This window comes from Bradysia coprophila, assembly GCF_014529535.1.
Source record: "Bradysia coprophila strain Holo2 chromosome X unlocalized genomic scaffold, BU_Bcop_v1 contig_173, whole genome shotgun sequence".
Taxonomy (NCBI): domain Eukaryota; kingdom Metazoa; phylum Arthropoda; class Insecta; order Diptera; family Sciaridae; genus Bradysia; species Bradysia coprophila.
Genome location: NW_023503302.1, coordinates 6,109,846 through 6,135,675, shown reverse-complemented (window position 1 = coordinate 6,135,675; position 25,830 = coordinate 6,109,846). Strand labels below are relative to the sequence as shown.

The window sequence follows — 25,830 nt, the reverse complement described above, 5'->3', positions numbered from 1 at the left end:
GTGGATTTTTCGCTTTATCTTTCGTTAACATTAATTGACCGACGACGGTATAGCCGAAGTCTAAATAATAATTTCAATTGTAAATAACAGTCTTTGTTATATATCATATTTCTTTACTCTAAATTCTTCGAACGATTTTCTTAGAATATTTGTTTCGTGTTCTGTTTAGCGGTGACTGAGGTTATTTCTTCTCTAATTTATTCTAAAACTTTCTGTGCTATGGACGTTTACATTTTTGTGCCGTAGCTGGGACAATTTTATATCAGCTTTTTTCACTAGATGTCTCACGGACACACCCTAATCACAGAAAAGAATTATTCAACATGAAGATTGCCTTAAAAAATACACCATTCACTTTGAGCGTCACTCGTTTTTCAATTTGTCATCTACAAGGGCCCGCCGAAGAAACCATTATTAGCCACAGCGAGCTTGAACGAATTTAAATAGAGTTGTCGTGCATAATGGGTTTCTCCATCTAAGGATGCAAAACCAACAATCAACACGAATTACCAGCAGGCCCTTGTTTATTGCTTTTTCTCTGATAGTTTCCTGCATAAATTTACATTTTTCGACTGTACGCAGTTAATAATAATAGCGCAAATGATTGGTCTTGAACACATCAACCAAGATAAAATATTTTATAAAAATCAGTTCACCATATCATGAGCTACAGCCTTCAGAGCGAGAGTATGTCCTTGGCAGTAGTACGGGTGGGTGCATATTTTTGTATTTGGCTCGAGTAAACCTTATCCATGATTTTTCCACATTTGGAAGGTAAATTCAGACCAAAAAGTAAAAGACCTGACAAAAGTTGCGAACGTACTGAAATTCAGCTTTGAATCTTATCATGATAGATAAGGAACTGGTTCCCAAGGGAGGATTGTAGGAGTAGAATAAATTTTCAGTCGAAGACAATTCTCCATCTTCCAACTTTGCAACTTTTGGACTTAATTTACCTTTCAAATTGAGAAAAATTCATGAAAATCGATTAAAGATTGCTCGAGTTACATGCAAAAATATGACTACTGTAGTGACCTCGCTTGCGTTCTTCGAGTCGAGCTGTAAACGCTACACTCGTCAAAATAAAAATCTCCGAGCCAGTACACATAGTCCTCACGGTGTGCCTGAACTAATTTTAATAAAAAAATTTTCCACCTATGTTTCGTACTTCACTTTTTTAGGTCATAACAAACAACTTTTGTTCGAAGGGTAGTCTTCCCTGGTAGAGTGGGCGCAGCGGACGCTTTTCTAAATAATGTCAAAAATTAGGCGTGTTTCATCGATTTCCAAACATTTTTATGAGGTACGTGAAATTGGCGAAAATAAATCTTAAATACTGAGCTACAAGAAAAGATTTCTTCAAGAAAAGTAACAGAAAACATAAAAAATAAATCTCCTCCTATATGGAATCTGTTGATTGTTGAATATTCTTTGTCGACACAAATTAAACTTTTTTTTGTATGGTGACACCAATGGGAAGTTTATAGATTTCGAAATAACTGCCGTCGAAGTAGCCGTTTTTCATGTTTTTTTGTAAACGTTCAGAACGTGTTTGGAGGCAGTTTTATACCAAATCTATCGGCTTACCATTGGTGTCACCATACAAAAATAAATGTTTAATTTGTGTCCACAAACAATATTCAATCAACCGATTCCATATATGAGGAGATTTATTTTCGCCACTTTCAGTACCTCGTAAAAATGTATGGAAATCGATGAAACACACAAAATTTTTTACATTATTTCTAAAAGCGCCCGCTGCGCCACTCTACCCTTCGACCAAAAGTTGTACCTAAGAAATTTGTTCCACGCATTCATACACATATGCATGTAAGAAACAAAATGAGTTAATAAGGGATTGATAACATGGCGGCACTTTAAGGGCCTTGCGGCACTTTAAGCTGTTCATGACAAACCTTCAAAACTTTTTATTCGCATTAATACGCAAAAATGAGATTGATGTTGATACTAATCTACTTATTCAATTAAAATGAACAGAAGGAATAAGTATAAAGCATAAACGTGTAACGATCCCATCTGTGTAGCACAATCATTTGAATCAATAGAAATGCTAAACTGAGTGATGAAATTTCTCTGAACTGACTTGAGCTTTTGGATTGGTAAAAACTTCCTAAATTTCACTCGAGGCAATAAATTGAAAGCCATAAATCAGTTGTACATTGTTGTAGGTACTTTCCATCAAATTCTTTCTATATTTATGAAAAACAACATTCGAAGTAAAAAACAGTTCAAGTTTAATAATGAATTCACTCAATTTTTTAATTGTTATGTGTATGATGACTCTCTCAGTTACAAGGTAGATTCCTTCCCACCAAAGAGCTATAAAAATTTTGCGAAAGAATGTTCAAACGACAGAAATCAAAATTCCGTAGTCGACAGCAGTTCAATGCAGGAAAAACTGTGATTTCACTGACAAATGATGTTGTTTCCTTTTTTCTCTCTTTTTTTAAATTTTGCTTGCCACTTGAAAACAAAAAATAAGTTCCTGATAAAACACTTTAATCAATCAATCAAAATACACAAAATATCCCTTCCGATTATAGCCGAAAAAAAACGTAAAGCTTTGAAAATAGTCATTTTCGCACACAATGGAAATTCGTTAACGATCGTACTGACTTAACCAGACCAGTTTTCAGATTTATTGAGTTGTAAACAATTTTATGAGCTCGTAAAATATGTTTCGGAAATTTATATCTATCGACTGTGTGTGTGTACGTACATCTTCTATATTTATAGATACCCCCGAAAAATTCGCAAGAAAATTTTTCGAAGTCCCGCTGTTTCAGCTAAATTATACGTCTATAAACTGTTGACTATATACCAGCTAATTCAGGCGTAAATTAAAAAAAATTATTTTGCTCGCTTTACACAGCATCTTTAGCAAAGAAGTTATACCCATGGTTTGCTTACTTATATACATTTGATAAAATTGTATAAATATGGCAAAGATACATAAACATATACGGAGGCATAACATCATAACAATAGGAGGTAGAAACATGAAAATGGAACATTTTATTGATTTCGCTAAAAAGGCATTGCTGAGCAAAATGTTCCTACTAATTTATCGTTTATTATTAAACGACGCTTTTATGTACTTTACCATCCAAGTCAAATTTTAATTATTAAAGGGAAAGTATGGAAGTGACGAGAGACTGTGACAATGCCAAATATTTTCCAATTTACTTACCTTTTAGATCTTTTTGCTACAAACTATACAGTTTTCCGATGACAAAATTCATAAATTAATTTCCTCAAGCGTTGTCTTACACGAAACACGTCGTAGAGAAAAGAAAAGTATTTAACAACTCCCACCATAGCACACACACAATTTTTTGATGAAGTGTATGCTTAAATAAAATGTTAATCAAGTTGTCTTTAACAAACTCTCTGGCAAATTATGATAATAATATATCTCGAGTGTTATATGGCTCGTAGAGAAATGTTTGTGTGTAGAACTTGAAAACTTTATCGATAAAATTACTGTGGGTGTACAAAGTCTTCATCGAAGAATTCGCTTGCAAAAATATGTGTGGAACTTTTCCAAAATTTATGGACTTCTTGTTTCAAACAAAATGTTGAAATGGCAGAGTTGATAGAGAAATAAGTCAGACGCAAAGATGACTAAGAGCATCCTCATCTGTTTGCGTCAAATATTTTTATTACATTGAAGACTACAACTGTGCACATAACGATTTAATTTTATGTGTAGCTTGATACTCGTCCATTATATTTATCGTCTATCACTCCAATTTTAATTACGAAAAAAGGAAAATTAAATTCCACATTATTACCGAATTTGAGTTGAAACTGTGATAATTGCTAGCCTGTTGTCTTTCACAAACGGCCAATTTATCGAATCTCCTAGTTCTTTACGTACGTACACGCTTCCAAATTTTCATTTTGACGAGTTGGAATACCACCCACTTTCCACCTATGTTTTCCTACATACCCAATTAGTCAGAACTCATTACTTATTTTTGTGGTCAATTGCAGATAGTAGATAACATACAGAAAAAGTAATCAAATTTACGCTGTTTCACTCATACAATCATAATTGACTATGTAAGTTATATAAATCTATACGGTTCTGCAATTATCACGTGCAAGCGTGTACTGTTAAATCCTTATTATATTTGTATGAGTGGACCAGCTGAAAATCAGCTGAAGCAAACTTTGAAATTTGATGACCATCGATAGTCCTACAATAATTAAAAAGAGTCACAGAAAACTGCAGGACGACCACTCGTCTGTAGACGTTTGTGATAAGATCAATTTAGTATTATAACATTCAGCACTTCGTGAGCAATTCGGACTGGTCACCTGAGTGTATCAAAAAATTGAAAGACCTATTGGAGTAGTAATACTCAGAATTGCGTTCCACCAAAATACACTACACATTCTTTCACTCAGCATGCAGCTAATAATGTCATTTTTACTTGTTTACCTCAGCTATTTTACCAGCCCGTCCGCTCATACAATATCAATGTTTAAAGGTGACTATGAAAGCCGCAAAAAGCGATCTGAGCAATGAGTTTGTTTGAGTGGATCAACTGGTAGACCAGCTGAAGCGAATTTTGACACGCAAATTTGACATTAACTAAAAGTGGTGAAATCTGTTAACTCATTAAATTCAGAGAGATGCTAATATGACGATTAGGTCGTGTCGACGGATAAAGGAAATAGGTCGAATGATTTTCAATTCGGTCTAGAGAAAATGTATTGAATTCTCTCTCAAAAAAACCAGCTGTCATTCGACATATTTTTTCTATCCGTCGAAATGCCGTCCAACTCGTCACATTAGCATCTCTCTGATTAAATTAGTGATAGGTGTTTCAAAGTGTGTTAAACGAGGAGCAGAATAAACATAGAATCTTTTGCACTCAAGAGAAAATCGTCAAATTGGTTGAAAAAAATTTATTTGAGTTTTTAAAAAATCCTTGAAAATTACAAGAAAATCCTTGGAAATCAAAAGAAAATCGTGCAAAAATGCTCGAAAATCAAAAGAAAATCCTTAAAATTGAAGAATAAAAATCTTGAAACTCAAAAGAAAATCCTCAAAACATTTTCTTGAATCCTTTTGCACTTAAAATCCTTGAAAATCCGTATAAAAATGCTTGAAAATCATAAGAAAATGCTCGTAGAATTTTCTTTATAATCCTTTTGCACTCAAAATACACGATTATCTGCCCTTCAGTATTAAACTAACTTGAGGAGTACGGATAATATAAAATCATTTTTGCGCTCAATTTTGATGCACTGTGATTCGATTTAGAAACGGCAATACGAATGAATAGTATTGTCATGAGGATGATCTAAACATCTCATATACAGCAGTACATTACTGGTTCGTTGGGAAGATATTTGTTGAGACGTGTGGGAAGGTTGTATTTCGAGCCAAAGGCGAGGAATATATCCCACACGCCTCAACAAAAAAAAGTCCCAGCGAGACAGTACGGTACTTTGTTGTGCTGTGGCCAGAAATTGCGAAAAACTTGATTTTGTTTAAACGGTAATAACGCATTTTCTGGCGGGAAGACAACAAAATTTATATTTTTAGATGTTCTTACACTTACAAAATTATTTGCTGGGATAAAAAAAATGAGTGGTGTGGTTACATTTATGTATTATTTAATAAATGGAAATGTAAACGGTCATAACAATATGTATTATAATGGAAATGTAGTGTTGTGGGCTGTTGTTGATGCCAAGAAAACGTTTAGTCGAAATACAATCCCTGATGTAAGAATAAAACCGAAAACGAATAATTTCTTAAGCATTAATATTTATACTATGAAGATGTCGTAACAAAAAAAATTCAATTAATTTTGTTTTTCCCAATTCCTTATAATTTCGTATATAACTACAAACAAAGCCGTGAACACCTGGCCGGGAAAGAATAAATTCCAAAAATATGATCCCATTTTCTATATAAAAAAATAACCAGAAAAAAAAACAATCTTTTGTTGAACAGATTTTGACAAAAAAAAATTGCATTTAATTACAATGACATATTTTTACAATATTTAGATAATCGATCAGACGTCGGTAAGTTTTTGCATAGCTTACAAACTGAATTTAGTGAACCATAATTAGTTTCATGTAACTCAGTGATAAATCTTTTAGTAGTTTTAAACCAAGAGCCAAAATTTTGTTCGCATTGAACCCCATTTATCATCGAAAATTTTAACATTGAATTATGTAGGTTAATTACCATTACCATACGGTTTATCAGCAAACCACATTGTGTGGCATTTTGTGTATGCCAATGGTTATTTACGTTGACAATTACAAGTGCTTTTTTTGATCATAATTTGTGTCATGCAATCGTTTGTTGGAAGGAAATGTAAGAGGTCAGAAGTAGTTTCCCGATTAAAACATTATAATTTTTGTGAGTGTATGTTTGGGAATCGATTAAATGAACAACAACAACCACAAACAAACAAAATTTGCTTTCACTGTAAATCGTTTTTCCATACAAAGGGATTTTATTGAATCTGTTTTTTATTCTGCTATCTGCTTATCGAATAATGAGAAAGAGATGAGAATCGTCCATTTTGATATTTATTTTTGGATCAGGGATACAAAAAATACGGTTTTTACTTTGGTGTATTCCAACGCTTTAAAAGGAAAACGAGACGACAATAAGAGAAAGGTGTTCCATCAGCTGAGGAGTGGAGAAGGATTTAATCAAGCGGAATTTTTTTTAAATTGGTTCAAATCAACTAGATACTTTTTAGGGTGGATCGGCTTGCAGGTTTATCAGTAAAATTAGTTGAAATATTAGACATAACTGTATATCTAACGTACAATTACAGCGAAGACAGTTTGATAGGGTCTATTTTTGGAAAATCATTTTCCGATGTGTTCCTAATTTTTTTCCCTAGATTTATTTTCCCATACTTTCGTTAATTTTACCAATTTTCGTTAATTTTCGTACTATTAAATGTAGGAAAATGTATGAAAACACAAGAAAATGTTTTCCTAGCTGTTTTTAGAAAATCATTTTCCGATATTTTCCGAAATTTTCGTATCTTTTCCTAGAATTTCCCATATTTTCTTATATTTTCTTGTATTTTCCTTATTTTTGGAAAAATGTTGGAAAATGTCACAATGTTGCCTAGTTCAAAGAAATTCCACTATCTGGGGACATACAACGACAAATTGAAGAAAACTATTTTTGATAACTTGGTTTATGCTAAAAAGCCATTAAAAATTCTTCAAAAGTGCAAACGAAAATCATCTGAAAATCATTAGATTGATACTGACCGCTATTCGAAACCTTATTAATCGTCACCAACAACCGTTTTTTTTCAAACTTAACTCAATTTTTCTTCACCGATTAAAACAATTACAAAAATCCTAAACTCGATTTTAACTTAACTATTGAAGCTAGTGAGGATGTAACATTAATTACTCACGTCTAGCTGATACCCTGTAACGACAGCAGTAGTTGTCGTTTATAAAAAAGTACGATTGCAACCACCGGCTCAAACTGGAAATTTCGCACCAGTTAAAGATAACACTCCGATCCACCCTATAACACTTTTTCCGCCCACTTTAAATTCTGTTTGCTAAAGTTCATGAACACAACGATGATCTTCAAAGTCATTTTGTATTATGTTTCAGCCAGGTATGTACGTTATTGCTTTGTTCACACTTTTGTAAGTCACATTTAATTCAACGTATCTTCAGAAGATAATCCCATGAAATAAATTTTATTCGCCACAACCGAAATTGTATGATAGTATAAAATGGAGTTCGATACTGTGTGTTGCTGTTTTATTTATTTATTTTGGTGTCAGGGCTTAAAATCTTAAAATTTTTGGGTTAATGAAATTTCGGGTAGAATGTTAAGACTGGCGAAATAAACTAAGTCATCAATTTCAAAGTAAAATAAATAATGAAGAAGGTATATGGCTCTCTCATTGTAAGACACATTTTCCTATATATAACATAAATATTAGATGCTGTTGTTCCTGCGTATAACAATATATACTTATATAAATACCGAAATGATTTCATTCGATTATGAAACTTTGGCATTGATGGGTACGCATCGTTTTCGTTTTCGGAAAATCTGCTTAATATAAAGTTTCCGTTCAACTTTCCCCAAATTTCATTCCGTTCTATTCGTACATCATGAATCATTGATGAATAAATTTCAATTCTTCCTAATTGAATGTTTTGTCTGAATATTGTAGTACACATATAGTCGTGAAGAGACAGTCGCGACCAGACAACCCTGTATCCAGACCACATAAATTATTTTAAGGGGACTTTAACTGCCTTTCCAATCGTAAATGTGTTATTTATGTTTAACTTGCTATTACCAATGTCTGTAACAATAACAGTAATCTATGCAAAAGCTGGAGCCTAGTATTAGTACTACACCAAGCATACCGAGAGCATCATTTCTCACATTAAATCAGCGTCTGTAGTGCTGGAAGTACTTGCAAATCAGATGTTACTAGTGAGGTAGCGGAGCTGGATCAATGCTCTTAATATTTCATTTCCTTAACTTCAACAGATTTTAAGAACATTTTAACATTTCGGGTATGTTGTCTTGAACAATGCTTAAAATGACTGCGTTTCAGACAGACAAAAAATTATCGACTTTAAAAATCTGAAAACTTATAGTGAACGTCAGTGAAATTTAGGCATGCATTTTCTTCAGCTGGTCCACTCATCCAAGCAAAAGTGCTTATACTTGTTTGCAGTTGAAATAGTTAAAAACACGGGTATGGTAGTGGTATAGTCGTATATAAATGTAGGTATAGACGTATGAGGAGTAAGACATCCATGCATGAGTGGACCACTGGACTAGCTGAAAAACGCTTGAAGCGAATTTTTTACCAAAATTTCACGGACGTTCACTGCACTGAAAACCCTCATGCAAAAGGAACAGTCTAAGGCAATAAACATAAAACATAGCCAGGATTCCCATAGGGACAGTCAGAGCCTGATAACTCGTGTGCAACTGCTCCAAATAAAATTATTAGAAGGAAAATACGCGATACAAATAAAACCTTTTCGGAATTCGTGTCATATATTAGAGAAGGGAAAACGCCGTGTAAAGGTCTTACATCATGCTCGCTCACGAATAAACTTTTACATATATAAATTCCATTTTTTTTTTGCTTAAGCATGTTATCCTTATAGAAAAAGGGGCACTAGAGTCTAGACGAAAACCGAATTTATGTTATTAATTTTATGATTGAAACGACCTTTTAAAATGTTAATTTTTTGTTTTATTTATATGAAATGCGAAACGTACGTTAGTTGTGTAATTGTTCTGTCGTTTATTTTACCCATTGTCTTCATCTTATCGCCCAGTCATACTTACAGTTCATTTCGATTCATTTGAGAATTGAGAACGATCATTATGTTTAGTATTATCTTTGATCAGTTGATTCAGCTTGCTTCGAAATATAATGCAACCGTTGTGCGATGTGCGCTGTTTTTACATCATATAGTTCGATGGTTAGATAAACCATATAATCTCATTTCTGAAATCTTTGTTCCCCACCCAACATAATCACGATTTTATAATACGATTTATCGCCGAGGCATTTTACAAAGTTTTCAGCATTATATAGCAAACAATTTCTTGTGTCCACATTAATTGCATGTAGTCATTCGATATTAACAAATTTACAGCTTCTTCAGAATGTGCCGACGAAAGACTGAATCCATACAATGGTTCGTGCTACCTGTTTGTTACTTATCCAGAAGTCGATTGGCAAACAGCGCAACAGGTGTGCCGGGGTTTGGGTGCTCAACTAACGTCAATATCTTCTGCAGACGAACAGAGGTAAATGTACAACAGTGGTGTTTGTTTCTTCATTTCACTTCTTTTATTCTCCAAAAATTTATGTTGATCCGTCTAACCTTTCGGCTTTAATTCGATGCATTAATATTGAAAGATAAAGAGGGTTCTTACCTTGGGGACGTATACACTTGATATCATTGAAATCGTTTGCGCCAACATGTATGTTAGACAAATTTAAATGTGACTGCCAACAAGTAGTCCATATTTGATAAATATTTAATTTCTTGAGCCTTAAACATTAAGGGAATGAAAATTATATGACAGCATAAATGTACGGATCATTATTCCGCTGTTATAGCTACGAAAAAGTAACACATAACGTCCACATCTGTACGGTCAAAATATCATTCATTCGTTCAGTATTGTGTGGTATTAAAACTGGATGCTTGAAACAGATGTGCATATATACAGAGTATACATACATGAATGAATGTTCGTCTCAGCAACTCGTGGTTTTCATACAGTAGATAAGCGAAAATTTGAGGGTAAATTTTCAGAACATTGGAAGCTATCATTACGGATGCTAAAGGACGTTTCGAGATGCCTTTGAACTAGAGAATCGCATCAGATAATCCACGAATTTACGTAATTGAATAGCTCAGTGGAGAAACCCTAATCAAGAATGAAAGTATCAAAGTTTCGAGTCTTTTACGACGTGGATCTACGTTTTTCGATCTCTTGAGACTTTTATTATCACCCGGGAACGTTCCAGGTTTCGTGAGTAATATCTTATAAACAACAAGCGCATCAAGGTATAATCATTAAATCTACTACTTTGTTTGTTAAAATTATTTATTACTACCTGATAACCAATCTTTTGTTCACTTGTTTTGACTAACGTTAAATTTTACTAAAGAACAGTTCCTGTCAGATCGCTTGATTTTATCGTGTTTGAATAACAGTTTCGAAAAACTGCCGAATACATAACTTACAGAAAATTCGGTATTACAATTAGGCCACCCTTTTCTCTGGATATAGAGACATGTAACAGATGCCGTATGAGTTGAATAAATGCCAAAATCGTTTCACTAAATTTTCTGTATGAAAGAAGAATGAGAGCCAATTCCACTTCTACAGAATCATCCTCGATGTTGCACAAGATTAAGTACCACTTCGAGCAAACTAATGTAGAGATTTGTTTTTGCATCGAATCATTTTCGAAAATTGGTGTGATCTCTCGACCTCTAAATATTTTCCAATTCTAAACATTCAGATTCATTGCGGCAAACATTCGAAACCAAATGGATTATACACCTCAAGCAGTTTATTGGCTGGGTGGCGAACTATCACAGAGTAAAGAATTTGAATGGACTGACGGATCGGCTATGTCGTTCCAGGTACGATTCCAGCGACTGTAGATGGTAATTTGTTTTAATTTCAATTTTCGAAATCTCATTCAGGGTTGGCTACCGGGTCAAGGTGTCGTTGATAAGCTACCATCCGAACATTATTGCTTAGGCTTACAGTGGAAAAAGTCACCGACTCCAATGCTACCATCTGGTATATATTGGGCGTCACAAAAGTGTTCCAAGTTTGGCGGTTACATTTGCAAAAAGAAAAAGCAAAGGGAAGGTGAAACGTATGTGCAAAATAAAACCATTTCTGGTACAGAAGGTCGAATGACATCACCAGGTACGGTATAAATGAAAAACGAACAAAGAAAAATTTGAAATTCGAAAAATGAAATAATGAAAAACGGAAATTCAGGTTATCCCAACACGTATCCACTCAACATTGACTATTGGATTAAAATTTACGGCCCACAGAACACACGTATTATTATCCAATTTCAAACGATTGATCTGGAACAGCAGGATGAGTGTTTATACGATTATGTTAGCGTAGAAGATGCTCCACCCGAACAATTTGAAACGATGCCTATGGCAATGCTACAAGCAGCAGAAGCGGATGATGTTAATTATCAAATGGACGAACCGGCAAACGATACCGAATCCGACAAATGGCTGCTGATCAATAACGATACCAATATCGTCAAACGAGATCTGAAATATTTTCGAAACATTCAGCGTTTGCTGCGAGCCGAAAGTGATTTACGTAATGAAATGCGCCAACTGGAAGCGATTAAAAATAGATTACAGCTGTCCAATCGACCGAAACGGGCTGTAAACTCACACATAATGCATAATGCATTACATTATAACAATCCCACATTTCTACCGTATGTCCGATGGTGCGGTTTACACAATACCAATATGTCCAAATTCGATTTTGTATCCACAAAGAATGGCACAATTTTGCATTTTCACAGCGACTATTCGTTGTCAGGTATCGGATATTCATTTACATGGAATGCCGTCGATATATCGGGTTGTCCCAGTCAAACGCTTACATCGAAAGAAGGAACATTTTCCAGTCCAAATTATCCGCACTTTTTGTTGAATAATTTAGACTGTTCGTTCATCATTCAAGCACCAATCGGAAAACGGGTGTGGATTCGTTTTACTGATTTCGAAACAATAGACGACAGTTTAGTTGAAGTGGATTTGGGTGGTGGTGCAACAGTAACACCATTCAAAGATGCCAAACGATTAAATGATGGGATATTCGTTAGTTCAAAGGAGAAATTAATTGTGCGAATAAGAACTGGTCCGATGCCAAGAGGACGGGGCTTTCGAGCTACATTTAAAACGTGTAAGTAATTGGTTTTTAAAACCAAGACGTTTTTGCAGCTTAATTTAATATTAATGACCTGGTGTGGCCTCTGTTTGTGTGTGTGCCTTTCTTCTTCCAGTGAACATCATTGCCGAACATCATACGTTAAATTTGACTGAATTTTCATACGGTTCGTTGCAACATTTAAATTATCCGCAATCGCTACCAATTAACATAAATTTCACACAACACTTGGTGGCACCAATTGGTAATGTTGTCCTTTTGGAAGTATTTGGTGTTGGTTTCAGTGAAAATGAATGCAGAGGCGGTGGAGGCTTAGAGGTGGGTTATTTATTGTATTGAAAATTATGTTTCACAATTTCCATTCTTGTGGGGGAATGGGGACTGTATATACGGGAAATTTATTTTCATCGGTCGATATGGCAATTTTAAGCTTTTTGTGTTTTGTTTCGTTTAAATTTTGTTTAAATTTGTAACATTTTGTTCGGGAAACCATTTACTTTATTGGATGAATGGAAATGGATTGTTTAATATTCCATCGATGAAGATCAACATAAAAATGAATCGTATCTCTGTTTGTGGTTGAAATAATAGAGCAGAATTTGCGATAACCATTTGTTATTCGTGAACCGAATAATTGTCGTGGTAGCTTTACGTTAATCAGAGTCTATTAACTTATGCAAATTTGTCGAACGATAAACTGAAATTAATTGTTCCGGAACTGAGGAATTAATTTTGCTATTTTATCATTGGGTTTGTACAAAGTAAAAAGAAATCTTGTGTCACGAGTACTGATACTGGTCGGATTGTAACGAAAGAATTCTATTTGCCTGACTTTGGCAGTAGAAAGGCAATCGGGTGCAAAATCAGTAACGCTGATAAGATTCGGACTTCTGCTACCTTAAGTTCACGCAGAGAGTGTTCCAGGTCAAGGGAACAAAGTACAAAAGTTACAGTCAGACTCAATTATCTTAGCCTTTTTCCGTATGACCACAACTTTTGTTTCGGTTCAACTAGAAGTCATTGTCCCCAGTTGTCCCCAGATGAACACGTTTGTTATACAAAAACCACTGAAAAGTTATACTTGCGTCATTAGGGCTAGGAATCCGGTAGGTGCTTAAAACAAGCCTAAACAAACTTTCATTGGGCTTTCGGACTATTATTTTGTTATGATCAGCGTGTCACAAGACATTTAGAGACTCTCAAAGATTCAAAACTCTCTAGAATACGCAATCTCGAATATTACCAAGAAAAATTTTTTACTCTCGAGCTGCGCCTACTTTCAGTGTTTTTATTTTGGAAATTACAAGAATTTCGTTAATTTTCTTAATTTGGATTCTTGAAATTTAAAAAAAAAATCTTGATTCCCGATTATACAGACAGTAATTAGTCATGGGTGAATCTCGTAAAAAATGCGCCAGCTATTATACTCTAAGAGTATTACTCTTGGTTGTCCCTAAGAACGAAGGTCTATCCCGACTATCCGTTCCATTATACAGAGAAATTCATTTGACAGAGATTTTTGCATATGACAACAATTATTGTTTTATTGAATTGCGTTTAAAAACATGGTGGACACATACCGACATAAACATGAATTCGATTTTATTATCACTCAGATTTTCGATAACTATGCCGACAACAATGGCACATATTGGCATCTATGCGAAGTGCCAAATAGTAATCGTCTTAATTTGTTAGACGATCCAAGCGGAATAGATAGCCTTATTCAACCATCGCCCATTCACATTACGTCCTATTTGAATACATTACATGTCCGAGAGATTACACACAATGGTTCCATTGTACGCTTGAATGCAACTGTACGAACGCAAGCTGGTAAAACGATAATTACTTTATGTTCGATTCAATGGATTGTTTCATTCACTTTATCGGGATTACTCTTGTAGACATTAATTACAAATACAAATTGGCATCGTCCGATGACAATGTGGAAACGTGCAATCCAAATCCGTGCCAGTTTGGAGGGAAATGTATAACGGTTGGAAATGTGAAGAGATGTCAGTGTATGGGACACTACACTGGAAGGTATGTCACGCCTAGTTCGTCTCATTTATGCGATTTTTTCTTTATCAATTCGTAAACTTTAGATTTTGCGGTTTAAATATGTGTGAAATTGAACCGTGCATTTACGGTAAATGTGAACTTACTACGACAAGTTATAAGGTAAGATGTGCGAGACACGGCAAAGTGGAATTGGATGAATAAAATAAATTGTTTCAGTGTCAATGTCAACAAGGGTATGAGGGACGGACTTGTGACCAGAAGCAGAAACCGTGCGCGTCGAACCCATGCGAAGGGAGAGGAGAATGTTTTGACAAGAATGGAAGTTTCTTTTGCAGGTTTGTTTCAGAGAATTGAAGCAGGAGACATTTTTAATTTGCCACGTCTATCTGTTGAATCTTTAAAAAATTATTTCCCTTATCTCGTTTGTTTTCTTTTCGTTTCCGTGAATGAGATCAGTCAATTTATTAGATGACAAATCTCTGTAACAAGTCTTAGAGTTGGACTTGTCTCTCTATTTATTAGACTTTTGAAATATTTTTTTTTGATTGAATTTCGTTCAGTTTATACTCAAATTCATCAAATTGATCTCTACACCAACGCGGTGCGCTGGTCTAGACTCAAATTTTGTCTCGGTCGACACAAAGTAACTTTTTTTTACATTTTTCGAATCAATTTAGATGTCATGCTTGGTGGGAAGGATTACGTTGCGAAAAGCGAATGGTTCGCATTCCATACAAACCATTATCGGAGCGTATGCTCCAAGAACCATTTTGGCTAGGTCTGATCACCGTGTTCGTTGTATTAGCTGTAATCGGCTTGGTGTGGTGTGCCAAAAGACATTTTCCCGAAAAAATCGAGAAACTTCTTGCTGAAGAAGCCGAACGAAACAGACGTAATTTGATTTTGATATTTACGACAATCCGAACAGTCTTGGTCATGTGTACAAATTTTTTGTTTCTTTTTGTTTTCTGTTTTTCTCTTTTTGTCTATCCCAAAAAAAAATATTTAGCTCCCGGTATGATGCACAGCGGTCACCATCATCATCAATCGTTGCGCGAGCAGTTACAGTTCACAAACGTTGTACCGCAATCGACGGCAACAACACCAGGTGCTCCACGAACCATATTTGGCCGACTGGGTATACGCAAACCATCCATTTTGAGCCTCAGCAGCCCCCAACCGCCTGGAGGGGCGACCGCCCGTACCTTTTCGCTCGACGATTTATTGCGTCCCCCTCCTCGACGTAAGGCAGACACAAAATACTTTCATACTAGTTTCAAAAAAATGAGATAAACGATTTTGATAGAACAGAAAAAAAAACATTTTTTGTTTGAAATTCACAATATCTCGTTATCTCGTTACAAAACTTTTTTTTGAACATTTTAGATGTTTTAAATGGTCAGCACCAAAATGCCAAATTTGTATAAACAAAAAAAAAACCTACTGTTATGAACACTGAACGTTTTAATATTACTTTTCTATTTTATATACCTACCTACCTATCTACCTACACCTTCTGTGCATTTAAAACCCTTTGCCTATACTGTATCTGTACAAAGGAAAAAAAAAAGAAGTCGAATGCTTGACCCTATAACGTCTATCAATGTAATACCAAAATGTGATATCCTATTTCAGCTTCTGAGTCCGGCTTATCTAAACAATGAAATTTCAGTTTATCCAACCAATTTTTTTTGTGTAAATAATTTTTTTTTTTTTTGGCAAAGATCTTTCCTACCTGTCTTCTCCACATATTTATTGATTTAAATGTAAATATAGATTGAGTGTGTTCTTTCTGTACCACAAGTTTTTCTTTTGTCGATGTTACGTTTCCTTTATACTTCCCAATCTTTCGAGATTTCCGTATTTGTTATAATCAATTGTGTAGACCTTTTGTACTTTTTTTGGAAGTTTATATTACAGCTGAAGATAAAAGCAAAATTCCTGAAACAAAAAAAATTATAACAACATACATAAACATGTCCTACCCTCAACAAAACCCACTATATATCTCGAATATCTCCAACAATCGAATTTATATTTTGTTGTCTGTTGCATTTCTTAATTAAACCACCAAAACAAAACAAAAAAACTAATCAGTGAACAAATTTTTCTAAATTTTCTATTTGAATTTCTGTAGAAACATCCAACCAAACCTATAAATAAAACACAATGATTACAGTCTGTACATATTGAATGAGTGGCTGCTGGTAGGCATAACATTGCACATAGTTTAAGTTTGTTTATATTTTGCAAATTAAGTAAATGAGAGAGAACAAAAAGATTCGCTTTCAATTTTACGCAGTCGTTGAGATTTTCTTCAATTCTTTTGGTTTTCACGCGCATTAACAGTGGCTCGCGCTCCGTCATCGTAAGCGTCTTCGTACGGGGTGGAGGTTTAGATTGAAATTTTCTCAGAATGAAAATTTTATTCATTGCTCTTACTAGCATCAAAGCGAACTGTGACGTAGGTCAAATACGAGGGTTGCTATTTATAGACACTGTGTATAGGAAAAGATTGTTTTGAAATTAGTGAAATGTAATAGGTTTTTCTCTCAGACTATTACATTTTAGTACATTTTGTTATGTGTCACTGAATTTTTTTTTCATGAACAAACTTCACTGCTGTGACATTTCGTGGGAATGAATCAATGTGAAGTTGTTACACAAAAAAAAAGTCCAGCCAGAATGAAGTACTATAAAAAATGTGGCGCCTTACAGGCCAACCTACGAGGCGAATAAGCAGATCCGAGTAGACACGAAGCTCCAACGTTTTATCCGGCAACCTATGTATATCGAACATCGAAAGTAATGCGCCGATTATAAGAATGCAATCTAATCACAATGATCTTTTTAATAGCTTAGATATTTTCCATGCGTCGCTTAGTTCGTACAAGACTGAAGTTAAGAATAAGTATCACATGAGACCCATTCTCAGTCGGTAGTTTTTCCTTTTTTTCTTGTAGGAGGTCTGGATGATAAGGAATGGACGTCAATGTTATAAGAGATTACTACTCATTGTCCAATCATTCCAAAATGTCTTGCATGGTGGGCTCTGTTTGCATTTTTTTTGTAGAGCAATTAATTTTTGGGAGTAGAAGTGTCCCGTAACACCTACTGCGTCCAAAGTTGATAATATTTTCATTTCAATATCGAGTGTTTTGTCTCTTCGTAAAGCTGAGATCTGCAGCTTTGTGATGATGTTAATTATTTTCTGTTAGAGCTGAGTTCAAGAGTTACAGTGTTGGTCGAAGTTTATAAGGGGTAACAAGTTGCCATAATAAACAAAAATGAGCTACCATAACCAACTATTTTACTATTTTTCAGTCATTTATGGTAGTTTTAACAGTAATCTGCTTAAAAAATTACCAAAAGTTTTTTTGTTAAAAAAATCTCTTTAAAAGTAGCTCAAATTTAACACAAAAATGGCACCTGGCCGCTACATTTGGAAAAATCCAAAAGATGTTTCTTCGGGAAAGTAGTGGCAAATTAAATACTAAACAATAATTAAAAAAGAAATTTTCATTTTCAAAACAAACTTTTGAAGATATCGAAATTTAACTTGCAAATTCATAACTACACCTGAAGAAAAATTTGAAAATATGTGGAAAATCGGAAAATTTTGGAAAATTTTAAGATTCTGAAAAAAAGCTTGAACCTTACTCTTTCATTTGAGCTATATATCAGTTAAGGGTGGGTTTCTTAAGGGTAATCGTTTTTAAAATCTACATATCTATATTAATCATTAGTCCAAAGCACACCATTCTACTATAGTTTGCACTCCTTAACAAAGACCCGTACTATGAAGGCATTACTTGCTACAGCAAGTTCTGTACGCAATGGGATTCCACAGTGAGTGTTTTCGGGATTCCTGTGCTTTCCTCCCTCTTCCCTTATTTTCCTATGTTTTTCCAAATTTGTCCAAAGAGAAATTAGGAAAAAAAATGGGATAACTAGTGAAAAACTGGTGGAAATATATGAAAAACTTGGGAAAATTTGAGAAAATATTTGAAAATGTCTTCCCAAAAATTGTCACTGGGTTTCATCCTGAGTTCCTCCTAAGAAAAAGTACTCAATCTGTTTGATTTAGTATCCAAAAAATTTGATTGTTTCTAAAGTTGAGAATACAGAAATTTAATGGAATTCCAAGAAATGGTTACCCTAGTATAAATAGACTAGTTTGACTGGACTAAATACGGTTCTATCCGATTGACCTCACTCTTACAAATTTTCAGACAGACCACAGAACTATTGAGTACTTTATCGCGTTAAATTTAAACCGATCTCAGTGTGGCTTGTGGCAATCGCTTTAAGATATCTTGTTTCAGGTCTCACTAATTGATTTTCTTTTTACATTTTTTTTCTTTGTTTGGAAAAAAGTTTTTCTTATCGACGTACTCCATCAACGTCATCGAACAGCACAAACATTTTTTTAAAAAGATCTTTGAAACTCAACTTTCGCTACTTCTTACAAAGTAAAATAAAAGACAAAAGATTAAAGAAACAATCTCCGACTGCGTTAATTGATTTTTTTGGCATTTAAAAACCAAAAAATTTATTGTAGATTAGATGTTCGACTTTTAATTGCATTATCCTCTAGAGAAATGGTTGCATGATTTTCAATATATTTTTTTTTTCCAATCAATCATTGTAAATAAAATAAAAGTAGGAACGAAACGTGAAGAAGGAGATGGCTGGCAAGATTTCAAGTATTGTTCCAAACGTCGCATAAATCAATTTGAAGACGAGAAATGCAATATCGTTTGAAACAGTTCCCCGTGGTGAGGCATCCTTCCACAGACACAAAATTCCATATCGGTTTTATGGTTTATGCAGAAGAAAATGCAATATGTGGCTAACACCCTTACTAAACTTATTAGCTTGCATATTAGGCACGTATACTTATTAGCACACAAAATCTAAATAATCTTCACCCATATTTTATTAATTGTCAGTTATGTGACATGAATTTATAGCTTCAGGATTATACGTAAGCTTCTACTAAGTAAAAATATTTATTTCGTCAGTCAAGTTGCACAAACCAGAAGCGATGCGAATAAAATCTGGTAAATGTACCGAAAAGATATAACAAGACTCTTGTTTAAGAGAATGCGTTTCGCTTCACGTTCCGCATTCCATTCGAGTTAAATTTTCTAGATATTTCAAATAGATTCTGATTTAAGCTTCCACACGAAGCCGAAACGTTTGATTAAAATTTCAATGCCTCTTCAAAGAGTTGCCTTGCCGTTCAAGTAACATAGAGAATTTTTCAGAGTTTCTGCTTTCATGTTAGTTGATTACTGGCAAATTTCTTGTTGACTGCAGACTCACATGCCATATGCATATACGTTTTGGGAATTGAGTAAAAAAATATTTTCTTGAATTTTCGCACATATTTTCGTAATTTTCCCAATTGAAGAAAAATGTAGAAAAATTCTGAATAATTTAGGAAAATGTTTTCTCAAAAGTAGTCCCTATTTCCTAGTAACGAAATGAAGTCGAATGATTTTAAGGGGATAGGAGGACAAAATAGGATATTCTAACAAGAGCGAAGTTTTCAGACCAGAGCGAAACGAGGTGCACAAATTGCTCGACTCCGAATTTTCTATTTTTCCCTCGATGAACAATGAACTGCCACATGTGAAAGTTGAATATTACACAACATTTTACCCCTGCGAAAATGCTCAACTACATGGAGAATATTTTCTGTTTATTTTTCGTGAATTCCTTTGTTATAGTCAATTTGCGCATGGTCAGGTAATAAACCAGAATACATTCAATGCTGCGTAATTCATTAAATCGGTAACAATACTTCCAAAACTCATTTGTGTGTTCTTGAGTAACCTGCTACGGCAATGTTTTTCGACAGATGTCGTTCCTTGGCTTCGGCTCAAAAAACACATATGTGAGTTTGCTTTTATGCTAAAACTGTTACGTCATTAATGAGTTACTTTCGGAGCATCCAATGTAATTTACTATTGAATGAACTGATTTCCTATTCCATTTGGAACTAGAATTGTTTTAAGAAAAAGAAACTTTGGAACAATACCCCTGAAGTTTTGTACGACTGGCTCCTTGTTTCACAGAATGCAGAAGAAATCATTTAGATTAAAATAAGAATAAAATCCCAAACGTTTGTTGTGCCATTAATATTCATACAAAATAAATAATTCATAGGTACGCCATCGCCACGTAAAAAACGTAATAATTCCACGCCGACCAAAAAGAATGCAGCTGAGAAAAAGCAAATATTGCAGCAGTTAATATCACCAGCAGCCAATCAAAGTCGTCCCAAAGTAAGAAAAATAAAGTTCACCCATCCACTAGCTGCTGGATCTTTCAACCTATAAACCTACTTCTACTATCTTATATCCGCACACATTATCTTCCTCAGCCAACACAAAAATAAAAAATAAATCAGAAAAAAAATTTAGATAAAATTGCTGCCAATATTATCCCGGCCACATAGATGAAATTGATTAAAAACTGTTTTATGCTATATGTGTATATAGGTTAGCCTAGATGATTTAATTCACATGTCAGAGAATCGCCTTAAGCCGGTATCCATCGATTCCGAAAGTGATGTCAAAGAGACAACATTCTCGGAAAACTTCGTTTCCGCCGCAACCAAGGGACAATTAAACGACGCAAAAATGGAGAAAAAAGTTACGTTCGCACGGTTGCTGAGCAAAGTATCGGCGGAGATTAGCTCCGGTTCAGAGGTAAAATTTATTTTTTTTTGTTTTTTGGAGACGTGTAATGTTAAAAAATGAAACGGTCTCGCTAATTTGAATGACATGCAGTACAATTGCAGTCACAGCTTTTCCAACGAATAAAAATTAAAAAAAACTGTAAAGCTTTCGAAATTTCAAGTTTTTCGTTTTTGTAACGCATGAAATTTTAAGTATTACATCCAGCTGCTATAACTGTACATAAAGCAATTAAAGTTCGCACAATTAAATTGCAATGTTTAAAATGATCTTTTGCAGGGAACTCATAACGAAAGTGCATTGAGTCTTCCGGTCGAATTACCGATACGAGCTAGTTCCGTTCCACCATCGCCATGTACAAACGATATACGATCACCACACAGTACATCTTCCAATCAAGGTAGCGATTCGTTGTCTAGTTCTGAATTAATGCTGCCGGATATCGATATACGAAGTTGCAATAAGCGACTTCGTTCCAAAGTATCCTCGGCTGATTCAATATTAGCAATGTTTCGAAATTTTGCATCAACCACTGTTTCATCTCAAATGCCATCATCCATGGTTATTTCACCAACGTCATCCCCGTCAGTTTCGAGTCCACAAGATGATCATTGCGATGATGAATCATCCACTTCGTCGATGCACACGCCGTGCAGTTTTACAAGTGGTCCGAACGATTCGCCGGTATTTTACCGTCAAAATACAATCGAGGTGCCGGTTTTGGACATTTTAAGTTCACAGCAATCCGGGAACGGTTCCTCAGCGAACTATCTCAATCCGCCAAGCATTTTACTGGAAATTCCCAGTAATATTAACAAATGTTTGTCACCGATTCGAGAAATGCCAACTCCCATGCCTTCTCCGTGTTTAACGCCCGTTATGAATCGACCGCATCGATTCACCAGATTCCAGAACTCTCGTAGTCAGAATATTTCGGCTAGTTTTAGTGACGACGATGAGAAGATCACCGTTGAACATTATGAGGTACACATCGGCAATAATTTACACCAACTGCATTGGTCACGAGCATTGGCTCTTCTTGCCTTTCAGACGCAGAGCAAAGCTAACCCGTGTGACACGAACAATTTACGGACGGACACTGGCTTACCAAACATAAACACTAGACCGACACAGATGCTACAAGTACATCAACCATCTGTTCAAATAGCAATCGAAGTAGCCCCACCGACGCCGGAAGAACGATCTTCCAATCGTCCTACCCAGCTCATCATTCCCGAATTAGTTGTACAGCAACCCAGTCCTACAAAAGAACGATTACCTATGCATCCCGGATCACCGCCACCACAGCAAGAACAATCCAATGCAGAGAGTTCTTTTTTTGCGCCAACCACATCCAAGTTGAGAAGGTAACCGGAAACTTTTCGTTTACTTTCGGTAGATTTAGGTTCATTTAGAAGTTATACTCTAACAATCATTAGTCATTTTCACCATTTCTCGAACCCTTCATCCCATCACCTTTCAGGCAACTGAAACAAACGGAAAAACCGGCATCCCTTGACCTGCCATTCATTCCACCAATGATAACAATCACAACGAACATGAGTGAAGTGGAATCGGATGCCGATATATCGCCAACATTAGGTCTCGGGAAACCAGGTAGTAATCATCTGGTTGTACCGACCACTGGAATGTGCTATCTTAGCCCATTTTCCATATGCACACGCGGCGATCGCACCATATCGGAAAGCAATCTGAGCTCATCTGGTTATTCAAGTATGGCTAGTCCTGGACCGAGTCGATGTGGTTCCAGCAATCCGTTATGTTATGAAGTAAGAATCACATTTTGATAAAATCGTTTTTAGATCAAATTTTATAGCCGCAATTAGGGTCGTTTGTTGTCTATGATCGTAATTCCAATCATTAGCCCGTTGTGCTATGTCATGGAACACCAACAGTTCGAACTGGTGGTCACGATCTACAACAACTTGTCCTTTCCGTTTTAAGTGTTTGTCTGTTCCGTAGTCAAACCATGATTTCACTTCGAAAAACACATTGCCCACCTGAGAGTCGGGATAATATAAGTGTTGGTCGCCCTTCTCGCCGTTGTAAATACCACTACATTGCCACTACACCCACCGTCACAATGTCGGATTTCAGCGTAGCACATGGTAATGAAAATGTTCATTGCCTTTATAGAGTGATTTTTTGCCGGTTGGCCACACATTCTCTTTTACAAGGAAAGCTGTCCGAACGATTTTAATGATGAATGGCTCTATTTTACATTTTATTTTGGTACATTGAACGTGGTTAAATGTCATCTTGACACAATTCGGGCATAAAGTACGAGCATCTACCCTCGCATCTACCTGTCTCCTCTTTCTGTGCCAATCACACAGCAGCTTCCACAATATTTGGAATACTTAAAAACTGTTTCCATACGTTGTCTTCTATGAAAGGCGATACCGCAATCAATGGAACGACAAGGTCTCAGCCGATTCTTATTCACAGTCTTAGATAAACTCTTGGGGCTGACAACTGAAGAGATTACGTATTTAGGTAAAGCAGAATTAGTCGCTCATAGAAACAATGACTTTTTACGGCATGCCACAAAAAAGGCCTGGAGAAGTGTCTGTGACGATATTGATTTGTACACGACTGTAGAAATTATGAGACTAGTCCTTATTGGTGGGTCAGATCCCTTAACTATCGAAGTTCTTTATCATATTCTTCGTATGTCGTCCTAAGCGATCAACTAGCGATCATGGAATTGCTAGAGTAAAACATGAGTCAAACTTTAAATTAAAAATTTTGATGGAATGGTGACTCTTCAGGACGACTTATATTGAAAATCTTTTTTCTTAGGTTGCACACGAAATGGAGGCTTCCGGAACAGGTACATTTTGTTATAAAAAATAATCTATAAATGACACGAAAAATCGAAAATGATCACATAAACGTCCGTTTCCCAATTCCGAAGGTTCATCTGGACCTCAATTAGCACTGTCCTCCTTATCGTTACGAAGTCGAAATGCAATGAAATCGTGTCAAAAAGGATCAAAGTCAGGCATCGCAGGCCAAGATTTCGAGCATAGGCAACGACTGAATTCTCGATCCGATTCGGAAACACTATCCGACGAAGTGTTATTGGAATCGAATGACGAAGGAATTGGTACGGATCATTTGGATGAAAAAATCGAGGATGGCGAAATAAAGAGCGCTAAAGAACTGGAGATTTACATTGGCAAAGAAATGGTAGACAATGGAAAGATTGTTCCCGAGGAGGCGATATGTATGGCCCAATTGCAATTGCCATTAATTGTTATACAGTCAGATGGTGGCGTTGAGAAAAGTTTATCGCCCGTGTCGTCTCGTTCGGAGAGTCCATTAAGGTTAGTGGTAGCTAGTTATGCTCTGGTGAATACGGAATTTTGATGTGGAAATTTATCGTTTTTAGCGAGCGAACTACAAGCATTGGACGATTTTCTCCTTTATTTTATGGCAAAAAGGATCATCAACTTCCATTCACTGACTCCGATGGTTTGTACGATTTCCCATCATCCGATGGGAAAAGTTACAACACCATCCATCACAGTAAAAAGAGCAGCATGAAACGAAAGGAGAGAAAATCGTCAAGAGCTGGTTAGTATTTCTTTGGAATAAAACGTGCACCTTAATCGTACCACATCATATACATCATCATATACATCATGCACCCTATATCACAACCATCGTTTAAAGACCTGTAAAGGAAAAGAAAATATCATTTTCATTCATTGCTTTGCCTTCCGCATACGAACTAATTCTTTATAAAAAATTTCTTCGTAGGACTGTCCCAATCACCAACCAAATCGTCGAGCCAACTAGAAATTCCAATTAAAGAATCGCATTCACCTAGACACTCTCATCATTCATCCAAGCATCATCATCACCACTCACCTGTACCTACAGCACGAAAAAGTCCCAAAAGACGAACACTGCAACGGCATCCAGTAGCCAGTAGTTCCTCATCATCAGAGAGTCTCGTCCCACCCAGATCACATATGAGTAAAGCGATTGAAAATTTCTTTTGCGAATTGGAAAAACAATTTTGATAGAAAAATTGAATTTTTAATTGCAGGCATATTCACCGTTCAAGTTGCTGATGATGCGAATAGTGAAACTATGTTCGATAGAGGCGAAGTGAGTTTCTAGGGATTGTTTGTTCTTGTTGTGCATGCTCAGCACGTGCATGAAATCAAATTTAGAAATTTCGATCACATTTTTCCTCTTCAATAATCATTGTCGACAAATAGTTAAAACTTGAAAGAAAGAAATTTTGTTGGCGGAACATGTTTCTATCGATCGATTCGAAATTTTTCTTTTTCTTTAAATTAAATTTCACGGTAGAGAGCTGCATTTCTTCCATCACAAAGAAACCCTCAGCCGCAAATATATTCCAGGTATACGTAATGTGTTAATCCATTTGCTTTGCTAGTCTTAAGGATTAAACAAATTTGCTTTGAAAGTGACGCGGTGATTATTTTTGAATGAAACACAATTAACACCGAAATTATATCGATTGTTGAAGTAGTTGAAGTACTGTTGACGTAGGGATGTGCGATGGATTGTCGAAGAAAACTTTTTGATAGATGTTCGAAATAGGTGAGA

At 35.5% G+C, this 25,830-nt stretch overlaps 1 protein-coding gene across 8 annotated transcripts in view; it reads left to right on the top strand.

The window, feature by feature from the left end:
* The window catches only part of LOC119068348, a 133,138-nt gene that overhangs the window by 102,054 nt on the left and 5,254 nt on the right, over nt 1-25,830 (top strand). Inside the window, exons 10-32 of one of the 8 annotated variants that reach the window (XM_037171909.1) lie at nt 6,052-6,069; nt 9,682-9,835; nt 11,067-11,190; nt 11,254-11,485; nt 11,561-12,505; nt 12,606-12,808; nt 14,107-14,326; nt 14,398-14,536; nt 14,599-14,674; nt 14,732-14,850; nt 15,193-15,407; nt 15,525-15,758; nt 20,690-20,808; nt 21,025-21,234; nt 21,502-21,622; nt 21,812-22,206; nt 22,273-22,589; nt 22,706-23,012; nt 24,046-24,076; nt 24,161-24,572; nt 24,638-24,822; nt 25,009-25,227; nt 25,301-25,362. In XM_037171909.1, the coding sequence (XP_037027804.1) occupies nt 6,052-6,069; nt 9,682-9,835; nt 11,067-11,190; nt 11,254-11,485; nt 11,561-12,505; nt 12,606-12,808; nt 14,107-14,326; nt 14,398-14,536; nt 14,599-14,674; nt 14,732-14,850; nt 15,193-15,407; nt 15,525-15,758; nt 20,690-20,808; nt 21,025-21,234; nt 21,502-21,622; nt 21,812-22,206; nt 22,273-22,589; nt 22,706-23,012; nt 24,046-24,076; nt 24,161-24,572; nt 24,638-24,822; nt 25,009-25,227; nt 25,301-25,362 (5,057 nt within the window). Of the gene's footprint in view, nt 1-6,051; nt 6,070-9,681; nt 9,836-11,066; nt 11,191-11,253; nt 11,486-11,560; nt 12,506-12,605; nt 12,809-14,106; nt 14,327-14,397; nt 14,537-14,598; nt 14,675-14,731; nt 14,851-15,192; nt 15,408-15,524; nt 15,759-20,689; nt 20,809-21,024; nt 21,235-21,501; nt 22,207-22,272; nt 22,590-22,661; nt 23,013-24,045; nt 24,077-24,160; nt 24,573-24,637; nt 24,823-25,008; nt 25,228-25,300; nt 25,363-25,830 lie in introns of those variants that run through there. The other 7 variants (XM_037171908.1, XM_037171907.1, XM_037171904.1 and 4 more) reach the window with 7 other exon arrangements.